At 36.5% G+C, this 17588-nt stretch overlaps 1 protein-coding gene across 1 annotated transcript; it reads right to left on the minus strand.

Moving 5' to 3' along the window:
• Positions 1-6258: 6258 nt before the first annotated feature.
• On the minus strand, positions 6259-16931 carry SLITRK5 (SLIT and NTRK like family member 5). Its single transcript, XM_040538973.1, has 2 exons — positions 16578-16931; positions 6259-15574 (listed from the first exon to the last, which is right to left on the minus strand). Exon 2 carries the CDS (start codon positions 15564-15566, stop codon positions 12702-12704), a length of 2865 nt encoding a protein of 954 aa, XP_040394907.1. The 5' UTR covers positions 15567-15574; positions 16578-16931; the 3' UTR covers positions 6259-12701.
• Positions 16932-17588: the final 657 nt, after the last annotated feature.

Below are 17588 nucleotides of genomic sequence, written 5' to 3' on the forward strand. Positions count from 1 at the left end.
TATTATATTTTTAGTAGATGAAAACATTGAGATCTACCGATGAATTAAGAATGCCTTTCTCAAACACATTCAAAATTGCTGGAAGCAACATCTGCACAATATTTGTAAAAAAAAAAAAAAAAAAAAAAAAAAAAAAAAAAAACTTCTATGAATATCCCATATTCCAATTCTGATATGGCCAAGGGAATTAAATTAGCCCGTCCAGGTGCAGAATGAGAAAAAAAATGTTCTTTAAAAATTGGGGTTCTCTCTTTCTATCTGTCTGTCTGTCTCTCTCTCTCTTTAATAAGGTAAATATAGTATTTTGATGAACTATAAAGAGCATTTTCATCCTGAACATGTCAAAAATGCAAAGCTGCATCTTCTCTGATTTTGCCAGAAGATTTAATAAATATTTACCCCAAAGACTAGAAGGAAAGTGTTGAACTTATCTACCCCTGTAACCCACAACTTATTTTCAATATAAAGCATGTATAAACCATTTGATTCAAAGAGTTCAGTTGACAGATATTCTACTAGATAAGTTGTTCTGTACCTTAGTTACTGTCAGAGCTGCTTATTTTTCAGTCCTGTCTTATAGCATCTAATTAGAGTCAAACAAAATAGTCCAACAGCTAAGGAATATTTTATATTTTGAAAGTTCTCCTCTTTCATTTTGTTAATTTTAATCATTTTAAGACGATTAAAAAATTTAATTGATCATTCAGCAATATGAATAGTTGAGTGAAAATTCAAACATTTTTACAGTATTACTAATTTCTGAATTAGATCACCCTTATTTTCACCACTGTATGTTATTTAATGTTTGTCTGTTTTGTAGTTACATGAAAGGCCTAGTATTAAAAATAAAAATATCAGAATACATGACGTAAAACTTGCTTCCAACTGTCTGGAATAACAGGTACAAAATAAAAATCAAATCCTGTCCTCAAACTACCGCAGCAATTAGCTTAATATGCAAAATGAAAAAGTATGGAAATATATGCCAATATTGACTGTAATACAACTCAGGCAGCAATTAAAAAATAATCAGGAAAATATTACAATAGATATACAGGATTTTCTGCATTTCCATGTTATATTTTTTTCTGAAATTATTTTATGCTATTGCACAAAAATTTCAAATCTGACCCCCAAAATAGGTGTATGTAACACATGAACAATTAAAGTGGCATCAGTCATTATAACTAAGGAAATTAATTTTCATATATGAAAAAAAAAATACAAAAAATGTGTTTGGATGAAGTCTCAAACAGAGATGTTAACCAAATTTGGAATATTAACATTAATATTTGGACAATGTACTCCTTTAATATTATATTTCCTTTCATAAAAATGGCTGTCTGCATATGACAATATTTGCTTTCTGTCTTAAACCACTTGGGAATATTGCTGTGTGAGCTGAACACGTATACATTTCAGTGGTAGGAGAAGTGATATTTGAATGCAGTTTTTATTAGCTTAAGTGCCCAGAGATGTTCACATTGGCAGCGCTCCCACTGACTTCAGTCAGGGCAAGAACAGGCCCGTTTTGCAAGGCACTTTATGATCCTTTGGGAAAAAAAGGTGTTAGAGGAATGCAAGCCATAATTATCAATTAGTTTTCAACAAAGCACTCTCACAAATATCTCCTGTATTCACATAACATCATATATAAATTTCAAGTTTCATTTTGCTGTAGCAATTTTAATGCTGCTGAATAATTATTTGTCCAGGCACTAAGGCATTTTATGACAACATACTTTCCAGATTTGACATGCAGAATTTTGATTCCTGTGTAAACAAAAATAAACCAGCTGATCAAAAAGATTCTTTTAGAGTTATATAAAATTAGATCAAAATATCTGCCTCTTTTCTGACTACGCTGCTCTAAATTTAGCTATGTCTTTTATATAAAATAATCTTATAGCAAGGGTTAAAAGGCTGTTTATATGTTAAAAAAAAAAAAAAGAAAACTTATAAGTTAAAAATGTAAGATTGTGTAATATTCTGAATATTCAATACTATACCTGCTATATTTTTACTTTTGCATGTATGTATTTGGATAATGAAAAAATAAAGGTATCCTTTCTACTCCTAGTAGCAACAGTCCTTGCTTTCAGACTCTTCGCCCTGCAAATAACTACTTTCTTCTCAGTGTTAAGAAATAGTTTTGACAACATTTATCTTTTAGATATTTAAAATTAGATAAATATAAATTGACATATTCCCAAAATGTGAATTCATTAAAAAGGGCTCATATTCATCACTGAGGAAATTCAACTAGCAGAAAAGTGCAAAGATATTAGCCCCCTATTTAAAAATAAATATCTGATTTTGCAAAGTTCAACAACAGTAATGATGATTCTTATTGAAACCTTTGGTTGATGGCTATTAAACGTCATTCAAAACCTGTTTTTCCTGTTTGAATAAAAAATCTAATTTTTTAGAAGACAGGTCTAAATGAAGAAATTCAAAACCTATAACTACCTATAATTTATACATGACTTTAGAATTTGGATCTCTGAATAAATGAAAATATTTGTTAATCCTTCCAGTACCTTTCTGCTTAGACTTAAGAATTATTATAAATAACCTTTTCAAGCCAGTAACATTAAATTAAAAAGATAATAAATCAAAACAAATCATAAGCTTTTCAGGAACTGCACTAGCATTAGGTTTCAAGCTCTCATGCCTTTCTGAGCACATAAAAATACTGTGATGTTGTCTAATACATAAACCTAATCACATATTGTCTACACAAGTATAAACAAGAAGTTCTACTAAGATTTTTGCTTCATCTTCAGAGGAAGTAAAGACTTTGGTTAAAATTATCATTATCCTAATATGTTAAGATGCAGTTAACTCTCAGTCAAGCAAGCCAGAACTCAGACTAAGGATTGACGTGAGTCTGTATGTGTCAGACATATATTTGCATGCCTTTTCTCAGACATGAAAGTATGTTACACATAAATCTCAACTAAATCTGATAAGACTGTTCATGTTAATCACATTATTCACATATGGGAAGTAGTCAGAAAACAAAATCTATGTTTGAATTTTTTTCCTCATTACTGTGTTACATTATTATTATGGGTGTGAAGTAATATTGAGATTTAATGATTAAATGATCAGTTGTGAAGCCTTACATCAACACACAGAACAGGAAGTAAGGGTAACTAGGTATAAGGCAAACATAAAAGAAAAATAATTTCACTGAGTAGTAATTTGAACCGATATAGTATTGATCAGGCCAAATCAGGGAGTTCTTATTTCACTATCGATGATTAGTTAGAGTAGTAACTAATTCTCAAACATTTAAAGAGTAAATGAGGTGAAATTAGCATCTTACCATTTTAAAAATCCGATTAATTGGTGAGAGATTTAGAGATAAATATTATGAAAACAAAATGATGAGAGGATGCTTTTTTTTTTTTTTTCATAATTAAACCTCTGATCCTAACCAAATCTAACAAAACTTATTTGTAATCAGATAATCAGATAATTCTTAAGAAATATTCAATTACAGAAAACATACAGTATCTAAAGTAGATTATGGAACACATTCAGTATCAAAACTCATGTATGGATGAAAAAATATTAACCAATATAAATACAGTCTATGCTATTTCTAAAAACTGCTGAATTTAGAATGATTATCTTAACTACTTTTCATATTACAGAAACAACTTTTCTCAAAAGAGTAGCAACTTATTCTTTAGGGAAAATGCTAAGGAAGAGTTGATGTACAATTTAGTACAATAGGCATTAGTAGAATTTTTAATTAATATATCACAATAAACCTAATAGATTTTAATATTCAATATGATATTATGGTACCTTGTCACTTATTTTTTTGGTAGCTATTACCTGCTATGCCAAAAAGGTAAAAATAAATATTTCAGACCTGATTAAAAATTATTGATGAGGTCTACAGCTTTATATCTCTAGATATTAATCAATAGATATTGATTTACCACTTAAATTACTGTGCAGAAAAAAAAATATCACTATATAAACATTGCCTATTTATAAAACAGTTTCTTTTCTTGAGACAAGGTGCATTTAAAAAAACTGAAAAAAGAAAAAAGAAAAGGTTCATTCTTCATTGGTGCCCAAACATAAATGCATATAACTATATTTATGTATGCATGTTACTATATTTATGTATGCATATTACAGGTTTACAGCAATGATGCTACAAATAGAATTTAAAAAATATAATAATAATAATAAACAACAACTACAACAAAAATTCTACCTAAAACATAATTTCTAGTCACACTGATGAGGATTTTGCTTATGGTATTACTCCAGCTATGAGAGCTACATGGAGAAACACTCATGCCTTTTCACTGCCTCCCAGTGTAAAAATTGAGAGGGAGGGAGGGGAGACCATTTTCTGCTTAGAAAATGAGTATCTATACAAAGAGTCTAATATTTTTTCTTTAAAAGAAAATATACATACTTGAGAACAATAGCTTAGATCCTTTTGCAGATGATTGTGATCCATGCACAATATAAAATAAAAAGCAGACTACAAAACAAAGCAATGTAGTTTGATTACAAGTAATGAGTAGGAAAAAAAAAAAAGACAAGAAAACAAAAATAAAATGGAAAATGCTCAGCTGTTAAGTCCAATTTATACAGTTACAATGTTTTTGAAACATTAATATTATAAATTTTATGAAGTCGTCAATATAGAGCACTTTAAAATATTTTCCACAATGAGAACTGATTACATTGCATGTTATTTTTGGATGTAGATAAACTAAAAATATCCACTCTTAGAAAGACCAAGCATATTTTAATCACCATAGACAATAACCTATAGAAACACTCAAAGTTATAAATCATTGAATTGTTATAACTGATTGAGATGTTATAACAGATAAAAGATTTGAAATCCATTTGCAGCATTTTTTTTAAAGGGGGGGGGGGGTGGGTGGGAATTTTCATTTACCTCAAAAACATCAAATACACTGAATAGTTACTTTTTTTCCTTTGATGCACTTTTCATCATACCCAAGCAAGATTTTTATACTTGGGAGGGAAAGACTCATCAGAATATTCATTCTTTGAAAGTGTGAAGTGTATGTCTTGAGTTATTTGATCTTAATATAGTCATTTCTTATAAATTTGAAAATAGACATACATACGCTTGAATTTTGATATTAATGTGAGCCATACCGTAGCCTATCAGTATTTGTTTTTGCTATACATTATCAGATAAAATATAACAGAATGTTCAATATCTTATGTAACTATAAATAAACTCATGCAACCACATCATTATATCATTGACAAGTAGTTCTATAAATGACTTAAAAAAAAAAAAAAACTTTGTAAAACTGTTTAAAATTGGATTATTAATTAATTTTTGAAAAAAAATCAATGATAGAATTGATTCAACTAAAAAAAAGTCAACCTGAAATTGCATTTAAAATGTTTAATTTTATAAATTTTAAAATAGAATTTACAATGAGAAAAATGTATCATATCTGAAGAGTATCAATACTGTGAACAACCCTGCTTTAATTTTATTTGAAAACAACTGCTATAGGAATAACAGCTTTACTATACTTGCAAGTAAAAAGCTGAATATTTCACCTAAGATCAGCATTTACACAGGAGCAAATCTTTGTCTGCAATGATTATTTCATAATTAAACACAGTTATGTATTTATTATTTTAAACCTGAAATCAGATATCTAATATTTGTAAGGACTGTTTTCACTTTCACAGATACATTTGTTGGGTTTATTTATCCACTTGATTGGACAAATTAATTGCTATTATTGTAATGAAATTACAGCAGATTTAAATTTCCACCACTCATTATGTGACACTGCTTCAAATGTAAAAAGTGGATTTTTAAGATGCAGGAATATCAATTTCCCTCACTCTATATTCAGACAGTTTCAAACTGGATTTAGGCCTGATCATTTCTTTCTAGTAATACCAAATCAACATTTATATTACTATATTAGACAAGTCACGGTCTTTTACGGCTAAAGTGACATTTTGGAATTTTGAGAATATAGCAGTCTACCCTGTGCTTCATTCCAGGCTTAAAAGCTTTCAAAAGACATACGGAAATATTCTTACATCACGATAAAGATAATGTTAACTAATGAAATATAGATAGATATGTGTATGCATACATACACGTATACATATATACATATACATACACTTTTGTATCTATACATATACATACATATATGCATTTCTTTTTTAGTATGCAGATGGTAGAATTAAAATATTAATCATCTTGGTAATTAAATTCTGTTTTCCTTAATTAGAAAACTAGATATTCACCTTTCAAGCTTTACTTTAAGATATCTTAACTTAGTCATTTTTTAAAATGCAATTTTGACTAAAGCTAATATGATTTCTCTGACAACAACAATATTTGTCCCCTTTCCCAAACAGGAATATGAACTTTCTTTTTTTTTTTTTTTTTTTGTCACAGTATCGCTACAAATTTAACAGAATGTATTGATAATCTAACGCTCACAAAATCAGATATATTTTTGAAATCATGAGAAGAAAATGTTTTATTACATGACATATTAAACTAGACATTTATTATTTCAATTCTATCTTACCCACTGTAGATGTATTTTTGGAAGGTCACCCCAAACAATGTCATGATATATAACAGTTAAAAATGTGTCCAAACAAAAAGAATTAAAAAAAAAATCTTCATTTAGTTTTGACATCATGCATAGTTTTCTGCAAAAATTAAATACATTGTAAATATAAGGCTGCACAACTACAGTAAAAATGGTGATATGCTCAATGAGTGAAAAATATAAACAAATAAACAAACAAAACATGACATGAAAAACAATTTTTATCAAACCTAATTCAAGGTTTGAGTACCAAGCCCACAGAATTAAATAAAACGTTGTCACTTCATTTCGTCCATCATGCTCAAGGGCTACATACGTATATGTAAACTGAATTTCCCCACATAATCAGGACACTATGGTTCTGAGTTAAATTTTACAGTGATATACCATATTAATGTTCAGTTAATTTGTCAGCAGATTGGAAATAGATGTAATTCATTTTGGGGGTAGGTAGTAGTACTGCAAATGTTTATGACTATTGTATTCAAATTTTTCCATTTACAAAAGAATAATGCTAAGAGAATGGCTTATTTCAATGACAAAAAGCCCAAGTCACAAGAGCAAGGTAAATGTTTTTTAACTTCGACAAGTCAACGGAATCCAGTTTTATACAACTAGAAGCAAAATATGGCCCATTAGCTGTAAGTTAAATAGTTAATTTGATAACCATTTGATTACAAACTTCATTACACTTTATTTCTTTGTATATTCAGTGAATTAAATGCCTCTGGTTCCTATGACCTAAATGCATTTCTTTGTGCTTCTGAACTGTTCTGTTCAGTGCTTTAAGAATAAAAAAATATTCAAAAAGATAACTGTGCATAGTATTTCTGGAGTATTATCATACTACTAGGTACTCTGAAATGTAGCTGATTAATGAAATGTAAGAAAATAATATAAATTGTAAAGAGTGGTGATATATATATATTAGGATAGTATTTATACATAGATGGATAAAGACAAATCCAAAAGGTAGTATTGCTTGACTGCAAGAAGATTTATATGCTTTCATTCCAGCAGAGCACATTGCAAATTTTCTTAGAAGATTTGGGAAATTATTCAAAACAACAAGTGGCTGCCTTGTTCATAGTGCTGCTATTCTGCCCACCCTTCTCACACAACCACCTCACTTGTCTACATCTCCACCCAGTTGTCACTCTTTGGCTTGAGGTTCTACATTCTCCAGAATAAATGAATGTTGCAGAAAGGAGGTACAAGTTCCCTACAATCAAATAATCAATACAAGCGTTAAGACCATTTGAAGGCTGACGGCTATGGAATTGTGTCTGCCATTCTCTCTCTTCTCCCTTCATTTTTCTTCTTAATGCCAGTAGTGCCAATATCATTCTCAGTTCTGCATGAGACAACCAAAGGTTCTGGCACCGTTCTCTGGGGGCTGTTTTGGAGATGCTGCATTTCAGTATGCCAGTTTTTACTCACATGAAAGGCTATTCAGTATCCCCAGAGACACCAGGTAATATAAAGAACCTTCCCTCTAAAAATGAAGAAGCTGTTATTTACCCTGTCATCAAGTCAGCTCCTTCAGGATTTGCCTTAACAGACTGCCCCTGGGTGGGAACCATATGCATTAAGAAGACTTTTAAGTTTCTGTAAGAAACACACAACACACTGGTCACATTTGAGCTCCAGCTCAAATATGTCTAAGCAACCAGCAGAACTTGGATATTACCTTCATATTTTACCACCAACCATGATTATCTGTTAGTGACTTTTCAGATATATTTTCTTAGATGTGTTTTCTGTGGGCCAGAGGCTCTTAATTAATGATATTTTAATATTATTTTTGTTATATTACTTTAATAATTAAGTTATTATGTGATATGAGAAAAGGTACCACTACATCTAACATGTAAAGGAATGCTCCTAAGAATTAGCTACGTTATAGAAAAAAATGAAAACACAGGAAAACATTCAGAAATTAAACACTGCAGTATATAGAATCATCTGTAGATGTTTTGACAAACTTAAGTGACCAATAAAATAATGGGATGAAAAAAAAAAAAAAAAAGTGAGCGAATTTGGACCCTAGAGGTATAAAATTGGAAGCTGAATTTATGTTAGACTGTTAGAGAGAAAAAAGAATCTCACCCTTAAACTCACCATGAATGTTTAGGGCATTGAATTGGTACAATACTGAAAAGCAACAGAAAGTACAAAGAATTTCTCTTTTACTTGATAAGCTTAAATGTTCTATATTATCATGATCCATGTTTTGATTCTAGTAATTACATTGAGAAATCAGGATTCTTTTCCACCTTTTTTCATCTTTTATTACAGAATTGCATGCACTTTTAGGAAAAAAAAAAAAAAAGTGAGGCCATATGAGTGATTCAGTAAGCTCAATATTACTCATCAAAAATAAATAAATAAATAAATAAATCAGTCTGACAACCAGACTAAAACAGTCTGATAACAAGCCTAAAACAAGCTAAAATAGTATTTTGAATTCTTAAAATAGGGATAAATATTTTTTTACTTCTGACACTTTTACCCCTTTGGTCAGCACTAACCAGCACATCATCATTCAGCCTTCATTGATCTTGCTAACAAAGCAGAGACATATTCATATACAACACTTTTTCTTAAACAAACAAAACAAACAAAAACACTTATTCTGTATTTTCAAATCAAAAGCACATCTTTTGTCAAGTGACATTTCCATCTACTTTTTCTTACTATAATTTTCCATAGATGATACATCATTGTAGCCATTGAGTGGGAAATCCTACTTCCATTAAAGTCCTCATTCACAAATAGCCCTTTCAGGTGTATTGCAGGATAATTATGGACTGAAGAATATTATTTTACACTCTGCATCCTTTTTTAAGGATTTGTCTTCAAGAATGCACTTTCTGAAGGTAATTTAAGCATCTTTCTTTCTCCAGTAATGGAACTAATAATATATGTTTTTTCTACTGAAGATGAGAAATTGAAGGAATTTAAATGAATTGTTCTGATTTTCATATAGATCCTAAGGAAAAAAAAAATCAAAACCTGTTATTAAATATATTTAGAAAATGTGGAAGCAACAGTACTACCAGCTTCAGAAATAGCAACATCAGAATGCAAGCTTAAAGAGACTGCTGAGGAATTGTTATTGGCTATTTATTATAAATTCAAGCAATTCCTGTTCATTTACTCATTTGTGGATGCTGCCTCTTTGTGGCAGAATGCCATGTAAAATGTACCTTTCACATTAAGAACCTAATCCTACATTTCTGTTGACTCCCATGCAAACTCCTGTTTATAAGTTTAGACCCACAGAGAAAAAAATACATATACACATGAAAGGCTGCACACTGTTTGCAGGAATTTCTCATTCAGTTCTTACTGAGTAAGCCTTCCTTCCTCTTACTGAATGACAAAGCCAGTGAGGCTGAAAATTTCTTTACTTATACCCATTTAGCAACAGTGGGCCTCTACTGAGTTTAAATGAAAGGAGAACCAGGACAGTGGTTTCAGCAATAGTTAGAAAGGAGGTAATTCAAAATTAGGGTTCCAGAACTGCACCTCAGGTAGCAGTACTCGCATTTCTCACTAGTGTCAATGAGAAATCTGCAGGAAATGAAGAGCAGTACAGAGAATAGATAGGTTATTTCTCTTGTGGAAAAAGAACACTCCCGCTATCTGCACTTCAAACTGAAATAACACTCCACAAACTAAACTGTCCAAGTTAAATACAGTCATGTGGGTTTTTTGTCTGTTTGGTTTTGGTTTTCTTTTTTATTTATTTATTTTTTATTTTGCTCTGTGTTGGTGCCATAGAGGAAAGAACACATGCCAACAAAACATTTATCTTGAATTCCAAAGGACCAGTTATATAGCTTTGTTTTTGTAAAAAGTGACATACTGCACATGGATAGCAAAAGCATAACAGAACAGAACCCTTTTGCAATAAGAGATGTACTAGTGATCAGCTCTGCAAACAATACCAAACATGATAACCTTGTCAAGAAAGAGAAAATCCCATGTGAAATATACCCTGTTCCATATATTGAAGACCACTTTATCAAGGAAATAAAATGTAAATACAAAACTATCCTACACAATATGCTGGTGAAACATGTATTTATGTATGGTTCTGACTCATGTTATGTATGCTGGTAATGACCGTATATTGTGTTTTAGAGATAAAGAACACATTATATGATGTCTAAAAATGTTATGACTTTCTGACGAAGCATAATTGCTAGTAAAGAGAAACCAACAAATAAAAAGATGATTTTGGCAAGAAATTTTAAAATGCAGATACTCATTATTTCATATTCTCACATTTGAAATATTTATCAAGTGTTTATTCAGAGACTATTAAAAAAATCACATGTGCTGGGATACATACGAGAGACATCAGTTGTCCCATCTTACAGTGATGCTGTGTTTATCAATATACTTGCCATTGCCTGCTGCCCAAAGGGGTAAAGATATTGTAAATAGATGTGTACAGTCCATCATTTGATCTTTTGAAATGCCAGTAAACATGAGGGTCCGTACTAAGCAACCAGAAACTGGCTACAACCACTATCAAATCATTATATTTTGGTTAACTAATGAAAGAAAGAAAGAAAGAAAGAAAGAAAGAAAGAAAGAAAGAAAGAAAGAAAGAAAGAAAGAAAGAAAGAAAAAGAGGGAACAACAAAAAAAGACAAAGAATACTGATAAAACCAAAGCATTTTTTTCCTGCTAAAATGAATGCCTACTACATGTCCCTAACTAGCTTGTCCAGCTAGATGCCTGAGCAGGAAGTTGCTAAAAGGTGTACTTTAGCATAAAGAAACATTATTTTTTCCTATTGTGAACAGATTATATGTCTTAGATTGTCTGTTAAGATTTGGTCTTAATTGGAATTATGTATAATGATTTATAAGGTTATCCTGACAGTGCATTGGCTTTGAGGCAAAAAAGAAAAAAAAAAGCAGCTCTCAATGTAGTGCAACACTTCAGAGCATCTGCAGACTTTGGAACCCATCCTGAAAAAAAAACACACACAAAAAAAAAAAAACACATTTAAATGTCCCAGTAATTTTACTTGTAAGAATAATTCTGCATCCTCTGTCCTAATCTTACAATCTTTTGGTCATTTGACTAACTTTGCTCAATGAGTATATTAATGCTCTGCAGGGCTACACACACGATTAAAGTGGTTCATGTGCTTAAGTGCCTGCAGGATGAAGGTCTAGGATGGGACTTCTTTCACAAGTAAAGATACTCAAGTGAGTAAGAATTTGTAGGATTAGGTCCTAAAATAGTGAAGGAAAGAGAAATGCTAATGTGCATATAAAAATAGGTGCTACAATAAAATATTTTTTTTATATTTCATCAATAAGTTATTTTCACTAACCAGTTATGGATCATATATCTCTGCACTCTTTAATGATTTGTCCACATCTACAGTGATCCTTTTAAAGATCATAATATATATATATTTTTAATTCAAAAGTCCAGAAAGCATACAAACACATCCTTAAAAAAAGGAAACCTTGTATTAAAGTCGGGGTGTGCTAATCTCTCCATAAAAGCCATTTAAACTCACCCATGGCTAACATGGCTAAAAGGGGAAAATGTGCGCTGTACATAACCAGAAAGAAAATAAAATCAAACAATGTCGGTTCAAAAGAAAACAAAACAAAACAAAACAAAACAAAAAGACAAAAAAAAGGACCATGACTTTTGTACTTGTAACCTCAATATGACCTGACAAGACCCTCCTGCCACGTTCCCCAAGCATATAGACTCATGTACAATGCCAGTGTTGTGCCCAGTTTACATAATAGGTGGTTTCCTACTTCCAAAGTAAAAAAAAAAAAAAAAAAAATAAAGACAGCCGAAAATTAAATAAAATAAACAGCACACCCTTTCAGAATCATTCCCAAAAGCTGAAAAATCCCGTGCCAAGGCACTTCACCCTACAATAAAATGAATTTAAGGGGGAAAAACGAGGGGGGTGAGGTGGGGCATGGGGAGGTCAGCATTTATGTTTCTTTGTTTTGCATGTGGTTATTAAATACAAATACTCTAGAGAAAGATTTGCTGTGGTTGGCGGGGGAAGGGGAGGAGCACTGTTTCTCAGAACTGGCTGAATGTGGTCTGTTTTTCCAGCACTTCGAGGTAGTCCGGCTCTGCGTTTAGTTTTGCTTTTAGCTCCAGGTACTCGTTCCTGTTGGGCTCTACATAGACAGTACTCGGGGGGCTGTAGAGCACCGTCTCCCGGAGCCTGCCGTCCCCCGGCCCCGGGTGCAAGTACTGGTGGGCACGCCTAAGGTCATAGTTGGGGGAATAGGTGTAGGCGGCGGGTAGCTTGGGGAAGTCGGGGAGGGTGGAGCCGGCTGTGCCCAGCGTGGAGGAGGAGGAGTGTTTGTCGGGCTCCAAAATGCCCCTGTAAAAGCGATCGGCGTCTTGCACCGGGGAGAGCAGCTCCTCCCGCGGCTCGATGGTGCTCACGCTGTACGCGGGGCTGCGCCCGGGCGCATCCTCCCCGCCGGGCGCCGGCGGCGGTGGGGGCGGCGGTGGAGGCTGCCCCCCCCCCCCGGCTTGCAGGGGGTGGCTGCTGTAGGTGACCTTGAGCTCGTGGAGGTCTTTGTAATCCTCGCCCGCGTTGCCCTCCCGGGAGCGGTAGATGGGGTTTTTGCACATGTGGCCCAGGGGGTGCGGGATGTACTCGTAGACGTGCCCGGCGGGGGTCTTCACTTTGGGCAGCGCCGCGCCCCCCCCGCCGCCGGCGCCGCGGTGGGGCGGGTGCTGCTGGAGGTGTGGGTGGTGGTGGTGGGCGCCGCTGTAGACGCTGTACTGCATGTTGAAGGAGCTCACGTCGGAGTTGTTGGCGCTGGCGTGGTCACCCTGGCCCTTCTTGCGCCGCTTCATCACCAGCACGAAGAGCCCCGCCGCCACGAAGACCGACATGATGAAGACCAGCAGCAGGCTGAGGATCAGCACCGAGAGCGGCACCGAAGAGCCGCCGCCGCCCCCCGCAGGCGTGGAGCCGCCCGCCGCCGCCGTGCCGTTGAGGCGCACGGTGGAGGAGGAGGGGGTGGTCCTGGCCGGGACCTGGCCCGGGGACGGCGTGGGCGTGGAGACGACGATGTCCGAGTAGTCGGGGCACAGCAGCTCCGCCCGGACGGCTCGCATGTCGCTCTGGGCGAACTTCTTCGGGGACTCGCAGATCACCTGGTCCACCAGGACGCCGGTGTTGAGCTGCTCCAGCCACAGTTTCATGCCTACCACGTCGCAGGTGCAGTCCCAGGGGTTCTCGTGCAGGTCGATCTGCAGCAGGGATTTCAGCTGGTCCAGCACCCCGCTCACTGGCAGGTAGGAGAAGTGGTTGCTCCGCAGGCTCAGCCTGTAAAGGGAGAGACCAGAAAAAATGTTCCCAGGCAAAGATCTCAGAAGATTGTTGTTCAAAAACAAGAGCTGGAGGTTGGGGACGGGTTCAAAGGTGCCTGCCTCTATCTCCCGGATGACATTGTACTGCAGGAAAAGGTACTGCAGGCTTTGCAGCCCGTAGAACAGCTCTGGGCTCAGCCGCTCGATACGGTTCCCATTCAGGTACAGCCTTCGCAAATTAGTTAAATCCCCAAAAGCCCGGTCCTGAATGACCGAGATCCGATTATTGCCCAGGTGCAGTAAATCCAGCCCGGTGGCATCCACAAAATCTGCCCTGCGTACCAGAGTGATGTAGTTTTCTGTCAGATACATCTTCTTAGGATTATAGGGTTTGGGCTGTAGCTCAGAAATGCTCTCGATCTTCCTCTCCTGACAATTGACATTGAGGCCCAGGTCAGAAATCTGCAAGTTGCAAGTGCAGGCAGTGGGACATTCCAAAGGCACCGGGGATTTGGTCTGGTAGGCAATGCTGGGTCCATAGTTGCTGTATCCCAGGTCTTTTGAGGGCAGACGGGAAGTGGGTCGCACCCTTGTCTTGTTGGGTTGGCGAGTCCCTTTGGGGGGCTTCAAGGGGGATTTGTAAACAGCTGAAGAAGAAGTGGCCACGGAGTTGACCGAGGCTGGGGTAGTGTGGAAATACCCTGTGGTGCTCAGTGGTGTCTGTGGTCTCATTTCGTAATCCGAGATGAGTCTCCTGGGGCAAAGCTCCTGCTTGGAAACTTCATCCAAATCTCGACCGTGCAAGCGGAAAGGGGTCTCACAAACCACATCTCCCACCAGTGCAGAGTAGGAGATACTGTCTAGCCAATCCTTTAGAGCAATCAACTCACAAGAACAATTCCAGGGGTTTTCCTCCAGCTGCAGCTCCACCACTTTATCCATGTGCTGCAAAAGGCCCACATAGGGCAACAGCTTCAGCCGGTTACCCCTCAGGTCCAGGTGAGTTAAGGGCACAAAACGGAAAAGGTTGTTGGGCAAACTGGAGAGGAGGTTATCATTGAGAATCAGCACCTGCAGCAAATGCAGTTTGCTGAAGGCATTAGGTTCAATGACGCTAATATAATTATAATCGACCTGTAGGTATTCCAAACTCTCTAGACCAAGGAAAGTGTCGTCCCGTAGAAGTTCCAGCTTGTTATTATTCAAGTGTAGCCTCCTTAAGCCTCTCAGACCATGAAAGGCCCCTGTTTCGATGTCTTGTATGTCATTGCTCCCTAGATGCAAAATTGAAGCCCCCGTGTAATTAACAAATTGGTTTGGGTACAGCCTGTTCAAAAGATTCCCAGACAACAAGAGGTGGTAGACAGGGAACCTTGGTGGACTGATCTCAAAAAGGCTGATGATCCCTCTGTTTTCACAGCTCACTGTTAGGATGCTGTCCTTCTCCTCACAAGGACACGCATTATCACAGATTTCCCCATAATACTCGATGCTTTCTGCCCACGAAAGGACTAGCGATGTTAAAGCAAACACGATCGTCTGCAGCATCCAGATATGCATTTTTTTGTTGAGGTCCTGTTCCAAAGTTACTGTGGAGCAGCAAGCGTACATTTTATTTCCTGTAAGGGTAAGGAGAAAAAAAAAAGAAAGCAACATAATAGCATAACCCTGTAAAATTTACAGCGGACACAAAGTTTATATATATCTTCAGTGGAGCAGAGAATGGACTGGTAATCAAACAAACAAAAAAATCCTCCTGTCACTTCTAATTCCCACACTTTTGAAAACTGGATGACATGCATTGATTGGAAGGTTGATGGGCAACTCCTAGTGAGTCAAATGCCTGCGGTGTTTAAAAAGGTGAGATCGCAGTAGGAATTGTTCTAGTTCTATTCATATGTGGTACATTTCAATGTTTCATTGGATTTCTTTTTCACAACCAGCCCCATAAATATACATAAAATGGCTGTCAGTTCAGTTTCACGGTTCTAATTTAAGAGAAAAGAAGCACCATTTTACAAGGTTTCCCACCTCCCCTATTACCCAGCTCCCCCTTCCCTTCAGAACCTCCTCAGTGAACAGCGCACTAAGGTCTTTCCCTATTTTAACAGAGCCAAAGTGCTACCTTGATTTTTAACCATTGGCGGAAAAGACATGGTAGGAAGCCAAAGAAAAATGCCCAGTGCTGAAAACAGCAGCTTAATTCAACAGACAGGATACTGACAGTTTCTCCAAATAACCTATTTCTTAAAACTCTTTTTATGTGATTATTTTTATCTATACATTTACAAAGCATGCATGCACACAGGCACACACCCATCCGCACACATCCACACCCAGCCTCGCAGCCACACAGCCACAGCCACACACACACACACACACACCATAGAGGACTTTTGTGGCAGAATTCTTCGGTAATAAAATTAAATACATTAGCCTCCTACTCAGTGCACTTAAAAGCTGTGGAGTGAGAGAAATTTTGTATCTTTACACAAGTAAATCATCTTAATTGATTGGAATCGAGTTATATACAATGTAAGTGAGGAATATCAGGCAGAGGTCTTACACACACAGCCACACACACACACACTCACTCTTAGAGGAAATGTTTTAACCACTCACCCAAAATTTGTGAAAAATGTAAAGCATGCGGATCATCTTCGGAGTCTCAGCCATATCTGACATACCGCTTATTCCCAACATTCTGCAAAACTAGCCTGGTAGAAGTGGAGAGATCTAAATAGGTCTCATGGAAATATCTCATTGCCAACACTCCAAGCATCAGAGTTACTGATTATAAGCAGCGATGGCTGTCAGTACTCTTCATCCTTTAGGGGAGAAGACACCCAGGCTGATTAAAAGCCAGTGGGGGGTGGGGGGGAAACCCTACCACTGACCAGCATCAGTGATTTAACACCCAAATTTCATCTGGTCGGAAACAAATCCCATTTCCATTCCTTCTTGCAGTCTTTCTGACTCCTTGTGGCTTTCTTTTACTTCTACTAGCCTAAAAGCAATGTGAATAAGGAAAATATATACATTGTGTGTGTTGGTAGGGGAAAGCAAATAAATCATCCGGGCTTAAATGCTAGGGGCTTGGAGCAGGCTTGCATTTTCTATCGCCCACCTCAGAGCTCCAATCCTCATGCCATGACTCTGGTTTGGAGGAACGCATCCTAAAAACCGGCAAGTCTCAGCACTGCAAGACATCTCCTGTGGCATCAGGTTCAAGGCTGCAAATTTGGCACTTGCAGCAAAGGCAGTCATGCAGCAAGAAATCGGAAGTCTCGGCGAATCTCTCTAATTCTGACCAGACGTCAACTGGATCGGAATTACTCAAACCAAAAGGCTTCACTGCAAAAAGGCAGCAAAAATCTTACTCAAAGGCATGTCTCTAGCATATTCTTTCTCAGCTCGATCAGATCCATTCATCCATTAACCGACAGATCTTCAGAGAAAAAAAAAAAAAAAAAGCTATTGAAAACCTGCCTGGTCAGTGTTAAACTCCCAGGCATTTTACAACTTTAATTCAATTATGGTTAGCAAAGGAGACAAATACAATCTTCCCTCCCGCCGCCTTTCTCTGAAAAAAAAAGGGGGGGGGGTGGGGGGATGGGAGGTAGAGAAAATAAA

Source organism: Cygnus olor, chromosome 1 (assembly GCF_009769625.2).
Source record: "Cygnus olor isolate bCygOlo1 chromosome 1, bCygOlo1.pri.v2, whole genome shotgun sequence".
In the NCBI taxonomy this organism is placed as follows: domain Eukaryota; kingdom Metazoa; phylum Chordata; class Aves; order Anseriformes; family Anatidae; genus Cygnus; species Cygnus olor.